This window comes from Anneissia japonica, unplaced genomic scaffold, assembly GCF_011630105.1.
Source record: "Anneissia japonica isolate Jap-2015-1 unplaced genomic scaffold, ASM1163010v1 scaffold2996_len279161_cov141, whole genome shotgun sequence".
NCBI classification, from domain to species: Eukaryota; Metazoa; Echinodermata; class Crinoidea; order Comatulida; family Comatulidae; genus Anneissia; species Anneissia japonica.
In genome coordinates, this window is record NW_022688879.1 from 199,542 (window position 1) to 212,510 (window position 12,969).

At 32.3% G+C, this 12,969-nt stretch overlaps 1 protein-coding gene across 3 annotated transcripts in view; it reads right to left on the minus strand.

Annotated features, from left to right (window-relative positions):
- Positions 1–181: 181 nt before the first annotated feature.
- LOC117124201 overlaps positions 182–12,969 on the minus strand; it is a 34,279-nt gene continuing 21,491 nt past the window's right edge. For 2 of the 3 annotated variants that reach the window (XM_033270353.1, XM_033270366.1), the window contains 4 exons: positions 10,509–10,751; positions 6,089–6,182; positions 2,092–2,715; positions 182–2,059 (listed from right to left, as the gene is read on the minus strand). In XM_033270353.1, the coding sequence (XP_033126244.1) occupies positions 2,183–2,715; positions 6,089–6,182; positions 10,509–10,751 (870 nt within the window). In that variant the 3' untranslated portion in view covers positions 182–2,059; positions 2,092–2,182. The remainder of the gene's footprint in view (positions 2,060–2,091; positions 2,716–6,088; positions 6,183–10,508; positions 10,752–12,969) is intronic. The other variant, XM_033270359.1, reaches the window with a different exon arrangement.

Genomic DNA, 12,969 nt, shown 5'->3' on the forward strand with positions numbered 1-12,969 from the left:
TGATTAATTAATGTTCAACGTACAATTGGACATTATTTATGTTATTTTTTGAAAACGACGATTCTTCTTGATTAACAATCAATTGTGACATGTTAAGGAAAAAATCCAAACATAAATCGCCTTACTTTCAGTTCGAGTTGGTATGGTCTTGCATCAAAGACAAAATAAAAACTACTTCATCTATTGTTTCTTAGGGGTTTTATTCACTGTTGGTAAAACACTAACCACTAAACATACAAAACTAATCACTTTCAATGAATTGATTTCAAAACTGTTGAAAGAATAGAAAGTCGATCAGCATGAAAATGTGTTAATTTGTAAAAAAAACCTGCAATTAGGATCCACAAAATGGTGTTTTGAGGCTGTAAAAGAGTAACTGCGGCGTTTATATATGTCACCCTGCTTACCGGCATAAATTGCAGTCCTACGAGTGAGAACGTAAAATGCTGTGTCATAATGGTTTGTGGTTGGCAGTTTTATTCAAATTATCCTATTTATTTAAATAGTTTTACCTGTTTTGCGTATTATTATTGTCATGTTGATAACATCCCAGTAATTTCACATTCATTGTGCTCACTGGATTATCAATGAAACAGTTCTACAGTTATCCTGTTATTACATAGGCTAGTTATATGGAGGTCGTGGGTTCGATTCCTACCCAAATCACTTGCGATTTGGGAACGTACTGAGTATTTGGTACGATAACACGTCAGTTCGGATGGCAAATCATCACTCATATATCCTATAATTGTTATTAAAGTTGTGTTTGTACATCTATTGAACACATACCTAAAAAGAAAATACTTGATACTAATCTAAGTTTACCAAATTTACTTTAAAATCACTACCGCTGTCGAGTATGGACAACTCCCAAAAAGTAAAGTTCTTAAAATAATGTATCCCAGGTATGGAAAATTCTAATCCTTAGTATAAAAATGTACCACTTACTACATAATGAAAAGTTTACACATTGTTCTAAAGATAACATATGTACAGTAATAATTTTAAATTACCACAACCTTTAGTAAATGTGTCTTATAGAAAACAGTAAGCAGTAGTAAACTATATTAAGCAATTATATATTTTTTTACTAAATCAAAACGTATTTTTGTTTATTAACAGAGCCAATTTTATCACGACACTTAAGATTCTACTGAAAATAATATACTAACTAAATACATTTGGTTGTTCATTACCACAGCATAATTTATCATGAAACTTAAAATTTCTACTAAAACTAATATAATAACTAAACACATTTGGTTATCTAAATACATAACAAACATTATGATAAAACTTAATATTTCTACTGAAGTTTATATACTAACTAAACACTTGGTTGTTCATCAACATAGCAAACGTTATTATAAAACTTCAAATTTCTACTGAAATTAACATACTAACTACACTTTGCTATTTATTAATAAAAGATGTATTTTTCTATGAAACATACATAAAATTGACTTTCTCATTTGAAAGTAAAATAACTTCGTCAATATCAACATAGAAATTGAATTATGGTAGGAATGTTACTAGTGAAAGGAGTATTTTGTAGGCGTCTTACATTATCTTCCCGACCCGATATTATGTAAGATTTTATATTTTGTGATTTACATATATAGTACTTTGTTGTGACAAAATGTGGTCTATATACAAGTATTACATTTTCTTTACATTAACTCATTATTTTTCTTTTTGCAAGTTTTTCCCAATGCATTACGATAGGAATGTGACTGCTATCCGGTGTAGTAGGAGTCTTAAATCACATTATCACATTTCCAACTGATAATGGTGTAGCATTGTTTTGGTGATGTACATTCATATACTTTGTTGTGATAAAATTTGGTCCATGTGCTAGATGGGTTAAAATTACAAAGATTGTGATTTTGCAAGGTTTTCTTATGATCAGCACCGACCCCAGGAATCATCCTAAATACTTGTGTTAATTACCTTGATTGCCTAACAAACATGGAGGGTTAAAACCTCTAGGCAATGATAATAGCGTGAAATCTTCTGTTTTGAGTTAAGATCGATTATTCATTGACCCGAGATATCTCGTGGAAATGGATTTATTAATTAGATATTAATTCACGGATGTATGCTGGGGATTAGATGTTTAGGCTTATTCACATTGTATTCATGTTTTTGCTCTCTAGACTATGAAATATCTTTTACCTGTAACCTAGACTGAGTATTCAAGCAATTTACTTAATTCCTGCAGTCCAAGCATATTTAAGTTAGATTTGAAATCAGCCAAAGAAGTAGTATCATCCGTTAATATGGCATTTCTTTCCAAGTCCAGTATCAGGGACCATTTATCATTGTACTGACGATTAATTCGATAACGGCGATTATAACTCTGTGCAATCAACATAACATCATCACTAATGAGTTTCATTCCGAAAGCAATAACAGATTGCCTAAATTTTGTAAAGTGAGTGATTATTATATTTTTAGGTGGTGGGCAATTGGGGATGTATTTCTTCAAATGCAAAGCGTCCGTTAGTTTTATGGTCTCTAATATGATGCTTACGTCCCCTTCCTCTAGAACTGAACGTCTCATTAATTCATTTAACAGTGGCTTTGTAGATACAGCTTTGTCTAATACATTGACGTCCTTAATGTGATCTTTGAGGGCTACTTTCCATATGTTTATGTCTTCACCGCTGTTCTTTGAGATGTCTTCTATCATTCTTGTAAACCTTGGCTCTCTTACTGAAAAACATGAAAAAAAAGCACTTTCTTATTTTAATCACTCATATTTTTCCTAAATAGCCCTACTGCAAAGACAGTTATAGCTAAACAAAAATTTATAGACTTTTTGCACCGAGTTTATTACAAATTGTTCAATTTTTAATCCATTTCCTACAATTAATCATTTAGATTAAAAAGAGAACTTATTGTATATAATATTCATTATAATCAATATTTTTAACAATTTTGGACTAACGAAATACATTGTATTCACCAATATTCACTGTAATCTTCATTATATTTGTGTAGAATAAATTGAAAACTAAATTATGAACCAAGGTTAAACAGCAAATTTATTTTATCTGTAAGATCATATAATGTTGGAATGGATACCTTCTTTCGATTCTACCAGATCATGATCCAATCACTACTGTTTTCTAGTATAATGGTTTATTGATTAAACAAAAGAAAGATAGAATATGCAAAATAATATGTTACGAAACTATTAGGCTTTATCAATGCGGATCCAGGAATTCAAAAATGAGAGTCTTTCTCAGCTCCAACCATGGTTTGGCTGAGGTGGTCTAGACTGCCGTCTGTAACAAATATTTATAATTACGACAACTCTAGATGACTCTCAGACCTAAATATGATTATAGTATTCCATTTTTCATATTAACAAAAATTGAGAGGGGGGGGGGCGGCTCGCCTTTGAATCCACACACCTGATAATGTTAAGGATATGAAGGGTATATGTGAAGAAGCTATAATGAATAAACTCAAAGTGGCTCCAAAGGATTTAACACATCCTTTATATGCTTATATAATGTTAGCAGAACAGGAGAATTGTGCCAACACTTAATTCTAACAGCCAAATACAGGAACTGATTCTTACCTAGTCCAACAAGACTTCAATATAAATTTTTATAGATATCTTGTTTTTTTTTACTAGAATATTAGATTACTTGATAATGAACTTGTAAATATTTTTTTCCTATTTAAATGTAGGCCTATAATGTTCTTATTAATCAAATAAGAAATAAGTTGATAATAATAATTAAATAAATTTGACTTTTTGTATAAAAATTTTAACCTTTTTTAATAACATCGGTAATGTTTTCTTTTCTTTTGTTGATTCTTTGTTTGTATACTTAGTGTATAGTTTTTGTTGTTGTGCAGTAACTTGTTTTTAGCTGAATGTATCACTCGGAAACAGAATATCATGTGTGGATGTATTCGACGATGAATAAAGAATCTGAACATAAATCTGATTAGGGCGGTCATATAACTAATGAATATTGTACGTTAAACAAGAAATAAAGATGGTACCTTGCTCTCCAGATGAAAATTCTAAAAATAAATATATATACAAAATATGCTTCAAATTTATTATCATCGTCATCGTTATCGTCATTGTCATCTTCATTATTGTTATTGCTACTATTATCTCCGCGAGAAGATATATGTTTTCAGTCGTGTAAGTTTGTGTGTGTTTGTCACATTGTTGTGTTTTTTGTGTTCATATTATCTCAAAAACGGCTGCACAGACATAAATGATAATAACAGGGAGTTTTGGTGACGGTCCGGAGAGTGGATGTGAGGACAATTGAAGGGATTTAGGAGCAAAATTTCTATTTCAGATATTTCAAAAAAGTGTCAACTTATCTGAGTGAAAGTTTCGTAAAATTTTAACCAAGTTACAAGGAAGAACTTATTTGGTTTTGGTGATAATTCCAAATTCAGCTGTGAATTTGAGGGTCATTCAAAATTCTAAGGTCCAGACCTAAATATCTCCTGAAAGTAATCAATTCCTCTAAATGAAATTCTACACAGAATAGTTTGTTTCAATGAAGAATGTTTAAATATTATTTACCATCAGGAAGAGGGTATGAGGACCATTCAAAGGAAAACGTCCCAGACCAGATATTTCAACTAATCAAAATGAAATTTACATGAAAGTTTAATCAAGTTACAAGGAAGACATTATGAAGTGATGTCGACGATCCAAATTCGGGTGTGCATTTGAGGGCGATTAAGTTCCAGACGTAAATGTCTCGAAAATGAATCAAAACGACGCTTTCCAAAATAGTTGGTCATGTTTTAATGAAGAAGTTTTAAATTTTGTTTCACGATTCGAAGTAGGGTGTGGATATGAGGACCATTTAAAAAATAGGTTTACCATATACCGTATTCAGATAACAATAGCTATGTGATGAATATTCAAATTAGTGCAATTACAGTTAATGTGTTTAGAGTTTTATATGTAGTAACTTCAGTTTTTGGGAACTGATTGGGAATGTTTTTAATGCATCTTTATATTTAAACAAATTACGCTAAGAACCATTGACTATTTGCATAATATTTTTATTTCAACCCTAATGCTAGGAATGTATTTGTTTTGTCAACTAAAAAAGTAAAATGTTCCCGTCTGAAAGGAATTGGCAGGTGTATTACTAATACAATGAAAGGCTAAGGCATTTACAGTTACCCGGTTGGTCTTTTTTTTTTTAAGTATGTGGTGGTTGAAAAGTAAGTGGGTGTCACATTTTTTTCACGACTTTTTTATGGCTTATTTTATAAAAAGGGATTTGGGTTGGGCGGAGATATGCTCTCTACTGAGTGCTGTTGTTCGAAATATTCGAATTAGGTAAAAGCTTAATTAAAGTTCAATTAGATAAACAATTTCTGTATGTATAATTGAGAGTTTGAGTGCGACTTTCTCCCAACTTTAACATATTTTTTTGCTTATAGCTGCTAAATATTAATTTTTAGATGGGACCACATTGAATAATGTACTTTAGAAAGACCTTAAAGAGAATGTAAACAGTCATTAGGTAGAGACAGAAAATAATACATAACTCGCTGCGTCATTGTTTTGCGCATTTGATTAAATCTTCTGCTACTAAATCCACTGCAGCATTTTCTGGAGTGGCATTGGTGGCGTATTTGCGTGATGTCAAGGAGTTGGCCATGCCTTTAAAATACAGTATTTGTTCCGCAGATACCCGCCATCACCCCTCCACTTAAAAAAACAAAATCCTATAAGCTGTCAACCACAATGTGTTTTTTTTTTCCGGATTTTGAGTTCATACTAGCACAGAAAATAGGCCTACTGGTTAGCTTATATAAGATTTGGATTATTCATAAAAGTGAGTGTAATGTCTGGTTTTCATCACGCTTTGTTCACGTTGCCTATTCATTCTCAATTACCAACTTCCGCTATAGCTTTAACACTAACAATTAATCAGTTTATATTACAGAATTTTATACTGGGTCCATTTTCTCCCAGTTGTTAAATATTAAATAATGTGGATCTTATTTGCATTTAAGCAGTGTCAAAATCACAAAACATGTAGTCCTACTCGGGTCACCAAGAATAGAGACATCTACTAACCTTGCAATTGGTTTACACTTGTAGTGGGCTGAGATGCTGTTTGTACAGAAGAGGGTAGAAGCACATTTGGATGTGGATGCTGTACTTCCTCATCCTATTATATAATATTTAAAAATTACATAATTATTTTATAGTTAGCATATATTTTATTTAATAACATTATAACAGGTAGAATGTAACGGTTTTAATTCAATTTAATTCATAGTGACATTTATTTTGTTCATTTTCTATTTCATACAAAATAAAATACAAGATTAGAAAAATTCAGGAGAAAAGGAAAAAAGCACAAACGTATGAGACACGAAAAGCAAACAGAAAGAAAGAGGACACGGAAAAAAAAACACAAGAAGAGCTACAGTTAAAGACACCAAACATCATTTTGTAAAAAAAAACTAAAAATAAAAATAAATAAATAAATACACATGAAAGATAATAAGGCATTGTTGGAGAGTATTTAGTCAAAAATAAAGTTTGAATGGTTTTATTAGAGTAAAAAATAGTAGTGTCATCAGCGTACAGCAAAAAGGAAAGGGGGCTTGAGGACAAGTGACTGTTCTTTTCCTTGGACATATGCATGTACGCAATATGTACATGCGTAATTATGTGTACATATGTTTGTATGTGGGAGTGTAGGCCTATGTGCTCGTGCGCATGCGAACATGTGTGTACTTACATTCGTGACAGAATTTTTATTTAATTGTTATGTAGTAGTATTTTAAAATTATTTACTATATTATAAATATTTTGTAATTAATTTGTGATTATTAGTTTTTAAGTTAAGTTCGCCACGCAGTACAACAGTTTGTAACTTGTTTGTGGTGGTAATTTTTCACACCTAAACATTGTATGTTATTTTATATTTTTGATTTTGTGTGAAAATAAAGATTACTCAGTGTCAGACTCATAATGTGGTTAAAATGTTTTTCTGGGTCATTGGTAAGGTCACCATTATTCACTGATATTTAGGGCTTTTTCTGATAAGTAATCTTATAATACTCAAGGTAGACATGATATCATTTTTGTATTTAAGGAAAAGATTATCAAAGTGGTTGGTTTTGGCAGCTTGCTTGTAGAGCTTAATTCTTTACAAAATTGTACTTATTTTCATTTTGAGTAGATGAACAGTGAAGAAATGTTGAGTAAAGATTTTGCTTATGCTTCACAGAGGTAATATAGACCGTTAGACATCCACTATTTAAATTTAAGGTTTTTCTTGTTGCGATTTTTGTAGGGGAAATGTTTTCATAGAGGTTCTTGAACAAACTTTCGAAATTATTGTATGCAAGGTCAGTGTCTTGCATCTCAAACACTTCAGGTCACTGCTGATTGCTAATTTCATATCGAAATTGGTCAATTGTTAAGGGATTAATGTTTCTATACTTAGGGATCTCTTCCTAATCTGAGCAAGCTGCTTTATTTGATGGGAAAGACGGGAAGGTGATCACATAAATCACTATAAATTAAGCCACTAAAGGTTAGGACATGACAATTAAATGAATTTGAAATAATGTTGTCAAGCAAGCTATGTCTGGTATTAGAAACTCTGGAGTTCGGTAAATAAGAGGAAGATAATGATTGCTAAAAAAGAAAACAACTTTTTTTCGGAAGATAAGAGAAAAGATCTTTTGTGCCACTAGGTGACTTCCGTAACGGCTGGTTTTCTTAGTGCTCCGGTATTTATAGAATGCTACTCTGGTATCGTCGGAGTGCTCTACTACTGAAAATGTTGGTTGATATTTTCTTTCGTCCTGTTATATTTTTTTCAGAATCATCCTGCCGACCATCACATACTGGGTTTTTCTTGGAAAAAAAATCATTTTATTAGGAGAAGTGCCTCCCGATGGGCGCAAATCGCTCTTTTTTTAAATCTATATGCAATGCTCTGGTGTGAATTATACAAAATAAATTTAATGTTCCACATATTGCTCTCATTTTGGAAAACTTTTTTTTATTTTTATCGATCCCCGTTTCTCAAACATGTGTCGTGATTCTTTGGCTAAGTTTTCTATCCTATGCTTTAAAGTTGGTATTTTGATCAAGGAATCCAAAACTGTGGCAACTACAATAGTTATAACCATATTTGGGATTGAGGTAGAAGTTCCTTGATGGAGTGCAGGTTACCCTTACCTGACATAGACAAGGTCAAGTCTAAACTCACGTATTTCCTATTTAAGTCAAACCGTACAGTTACGTGAAATTCAGTCGTTGATAGGATTGCCAAATTTTACTTGTTCTGTAGTCCCCGGTAGAACCTTCCTTCGTCGGCTTATCAACCTTACAATCAGCGTCAGACACCCATCTTTGTATATTAGATTGACAAGAGGTTAAAGCGGATCTTGACATGTGGCTTCACTCCATTTAATGGGAAGGCGATGATTATTGTGGAATCTTGGAGTCATTCGTAAACATGACATTTCAATGATGCGTCTGGATCTTTAGGATGTGCTGCTGTTTTTGGCACACATTGGTTTGCTGTACGTTGGCCAAAGGAATTGAACCACCACCATATTACCCAAAAAGAACTGTTTCCAGTGGTCGCTATATCGAGACCTGTTACCCAGTCTTAGCTAACAAGTGTATACTGTTCAGATCCGACAATCAGGCTGTCGTGACGATTATCAATAAGATGACAGCAAAAGACCCCAATCTGCTTAATACTATTTCGCTGGTTAGTGCTGTCATGTTTACAATATAATATTCTTTTTTGAGGCTAAACATATACCCGGAAAGGAGCATGTACTGGTGGATTTGCTGTCCATATTTCGTTTAGGAATAGCCAAAGCCAATTGTTCCTAACAAATACTGACCCAGTTCAGACACCAATACGTGGAATTCTCGTCTATATCTAAACCTATGTCGAGAATTTGGCATGCGTCACCTTTCTATTTCTTTTTCTCGCTTCCTTCATTTTGTCTGGGCGTTCAACTCATGTTGCTGTATGGGTTTTTTAAGTATTTTACCAAGACTTTTAAGCGAATACCTACCTATACTATCATAATAATTGTATCTACAATTTTAATTATTCTTATGTTATATATTCTGTATAAATTATGTCATAAAAGCATTTTGAAAACTTGGGGGGGGGGGGGGTCAGCCAATAGTTTACACAACATTTAATTTTGTGAGATTGCTGACCCCCCCCCCCTATTTCTGTAATTTTTATTTTGTATGTTTTATCATTTATTAACCATTTTTAATAAATGAATTTTATTCAATTCATGTATATTGCGTTTTTTGTTTGTGTGGCTCAGTGGGTTGTGTGTTGGAGAAGCCTAGGGACACGTTAAAAAATTAATTACTCGCGTCATTATTAAATTCATGTTTGAAGATGTCGATGTTAAAATAACCAAGAATAATAAGACATTTTGTTTTCCCTAGACAATTTAGGTAATACAGGGTCAAACTGGTTGATGAACTAGAATAGATCAAGAGAGGGAGCTTTATATAGAGTGCCAATAACTAGGTTCTTTTAGTTTGGTCTTATAATTTCAAAAGATCGATTGACAAGTAAAGGGGAAAAATTGTAAATCCTTCTTTGGAAAAAATGAAGGCTGCAATAATATCGAATATAAAATTGAGAGATGCTAATAGCTGTTTAATCTGTAAATGTTTTTTTTTGAAATGCTTCTTGAATTGAAATGTATTGTTGTGAAAAAAACAATGGGGCAAAAAAACAAAAACAACAACAACAACAACAACAACAATAATAATAATAACAATAATAATAATAATAATAATAATATATATACCTACCAATTCCTTACTTCTTATTAAATACGGAACGTTTAACTCTTAAACTTGACAAAAAGTACTTGCCTAGTATTGGTGTTTAAATGGATATCTTATGCAAATAGTGAAATTAATAAGAAAATGGGTATTGCTTTGTGAAAAAACAATGGGGCGAAAACAACAACAATAATAATAATAATAATAATAATAATAATAATTAATACCTACCAATTCCTTACTTCTTATTATACACGGAACCTTTAACTCCTAAACTTTACAAAAAAAGTACTTGCCAAGTATTTGTGTTTAAATGGATATCTTATGCAAATAGTGAAATTAATATTTCTTAGCTCATTGCAACGCTATTCTAATGACATGAAGAAATGTTATCAATACGGACTGGTCGTCATGGGACACGCATTCGTAACGGTACTAGGTTTGGTCTAGAGAAGTTCGTGCTTCGAACGTCATTCAATTCATAGAAGCCGCCATAATCATGGTAAAACGATAAAATCGTAGTAGTAACAACGATTTTTTTGTATAGTTGCAAGTATAAACAGGCATTTAACACGATCTATTATTGTTTCGCTTTTTATAACAGCATCGTTACCACTATAGATGCTAGAATTTTTGTCAACAGTTCTTGGGATGATATAATGTGTTGGCTTATGGTTTCAGCCACAGTACTCACAAGATCCTTGTCTTCAGAAGGGAGATGGTGGATATCGCCCAGTGCCGATTGATCCCGAAGCAGTGCTGATTGATCCCGAAGCACTTCAGTGGAGGTACACTGATCGGTCGGTGGTATGCTTTGTGTGTGTGTGGTAGGCAGGGCTCCGTCCTTGTTTGAATCGCTGCTGGGCTGGGACAAACTGTCAGTGGTTTTTACGTTTCCTCGTTTAGATTTATTGGCCGATCTGGGAGCTAAATCTTCCTAATGCATAGATAATAATAATTTTATTAAAATATATTATATTGTATACGTATACCTTAATAATATTGAATATAATTATTTAATTCATATCAATTACGATAAAATGTGTATTATACTATTACTCATTTTGAAGTGCTAATTTACAAGTTAACCTAACACCGGATCCAAAATAATGCTACGTTTTTTGTGGAGAATATATTACTTTTTGGATTTATTTAATAAATCTATAGAATTGATGTCTTTAAATGGTTTGGGAATGTCATTCTGGGCCTTTGTACTTAATGGACTATTTGGCTTAGTAGTATCTTTTTCGAGGATCTGACTTCAGATCTAGATCTCGGACTTTAGCCCTGAAACGAATTTTCTCTACTGTTCCGTTTACAATTTTAAATTATTTGCATTATGTGACCGTTTGGTGTTTTTATGGGCTTATTTATATGCCTATATTAACATATATATTACGCTATTTAAGAATCTATTTTTAAATTTAGCGTTCCGCCATTGATACACGGTAGAGATTGTATCTTTAGATTTCCGATCTTGTCCCCGAACCTCTGACTAGTGCTGTCTGGTAAGCGCTTTGTAGGACGCGTTAAGAATGACACAATATTTTGTGTCTACTGGAACCGAGACTCCCGTCCGAAAACATTCCACAATCGAGTAGCCGCATAGCAGTTGGACTAATTCCATTTCTAAACGGATAGAGTAGATCCGGTTGCCTTCTTAAAGAATACATGGAAAGCAAAACAGTATACAAAAACTTAAATAAAAGGGAAAAAGGATATTCGAAATAAATGAAGTGAGGAAAATTGTATCAGCTCTATAGAAAAATGAAAAGGAATTTGGGACACGTTTATAGAGTAAAAATAATTGATAAGTAATATTTCTATAACATGTGATGAGTAGTATAGACACTTTAAACCTCTTTTTAAATCTCTCTTTAACAAAACATTAGTTAATAAAGACCAACCCTAGATAGAAAAACCAAATACCGTATTACAGATTGATACTCACTTATTAGATTATTAGGGTGCAATCTTGTAAATCCCCAATTAGCTAGTTAATGGAATTTTAGTACCATCTACAAAGGAAATGACCCAAACAATGTAAACAAAAATTAAACCTATTACCTTATTATCTATTTTCCTCAAAATATTTACAAGAAATATAAAAAAAAAAAGACTTTACAAATGTTTAAATTAAAACACATCACGGACTAACCAACAGTCTTAAAAGGACCACTTGAGTGCCTCCTATCTTCCATCCCATTTATTATGTTTCTTGAAGTGCTAATTTACAAGTTAACCTAACATCGGATCCAAAATAATGCTACGTTTTTTGTGGAGAATATATTACTTTTTGGATTTATTTAATAAATCTATAGAATTGATGTCTTTAAATGGTTTGGGAAGGTCATTCTGGGCCTTTGTACTTAATGGACTATTTGGCTTAGTAGTATCTTTTTCGAGGATCTGACTTCAGATCTAGATCTCGGACTTTAGCCCTGAAACGAAAAAATAAAATATTTCAGGCATATTAGAATGGTTAGTTATTGGCTTAAGATATTTATAATGAAAGCCACAAAACTGTAAAGAATTGTCAGAGGATTTGTTAGAGAAAATAGAATTGTGTTTAGTTTGTGATATTAGAGAAATAGAGGATGAATTTCACTTTTTATTTAGCTGCCCTTTATATAATAGTTTTATAAATAGATACCTTAATATTAAAAATCAATTATTTAAGCCACGTATTTTGAAATAAAAAAGAATTAAGATTACTTACAATAAGTATTGAAAAATGTTTTAGTTAAATGACCATCTAAAAGAGAATTTTGATTTTGTTATGTAATACGGGCTGAAGGCCAAAATTACAAAGAGAAAAAAGAAAGAAAGATTCACATCTGGGTTGTATCTATATAATGCCTTTTGTTTGGCTTTGTGTTTATTAGAGGTGCTGCAGTTGAACGTGGGTCTAGCCTAGGTCCATGCTTTAGCTGGTCGAACGTTTTGAACTGTAGGGCCTACCCTAGTTGCCCTCACTCAACAAACAACTCTACCATGTTAATTTAACTTTGTCCTTCTGATTTTACTTCATTCCGTTTACCATTTATATATTGTTTTTATTCATGATCTTGGTGTTCACAACTTGATACGGTTGAATTGCGTATAGATTGACGTGTGACGAACTTCACTTCGTTTAAATAAGATTGCCTATATGG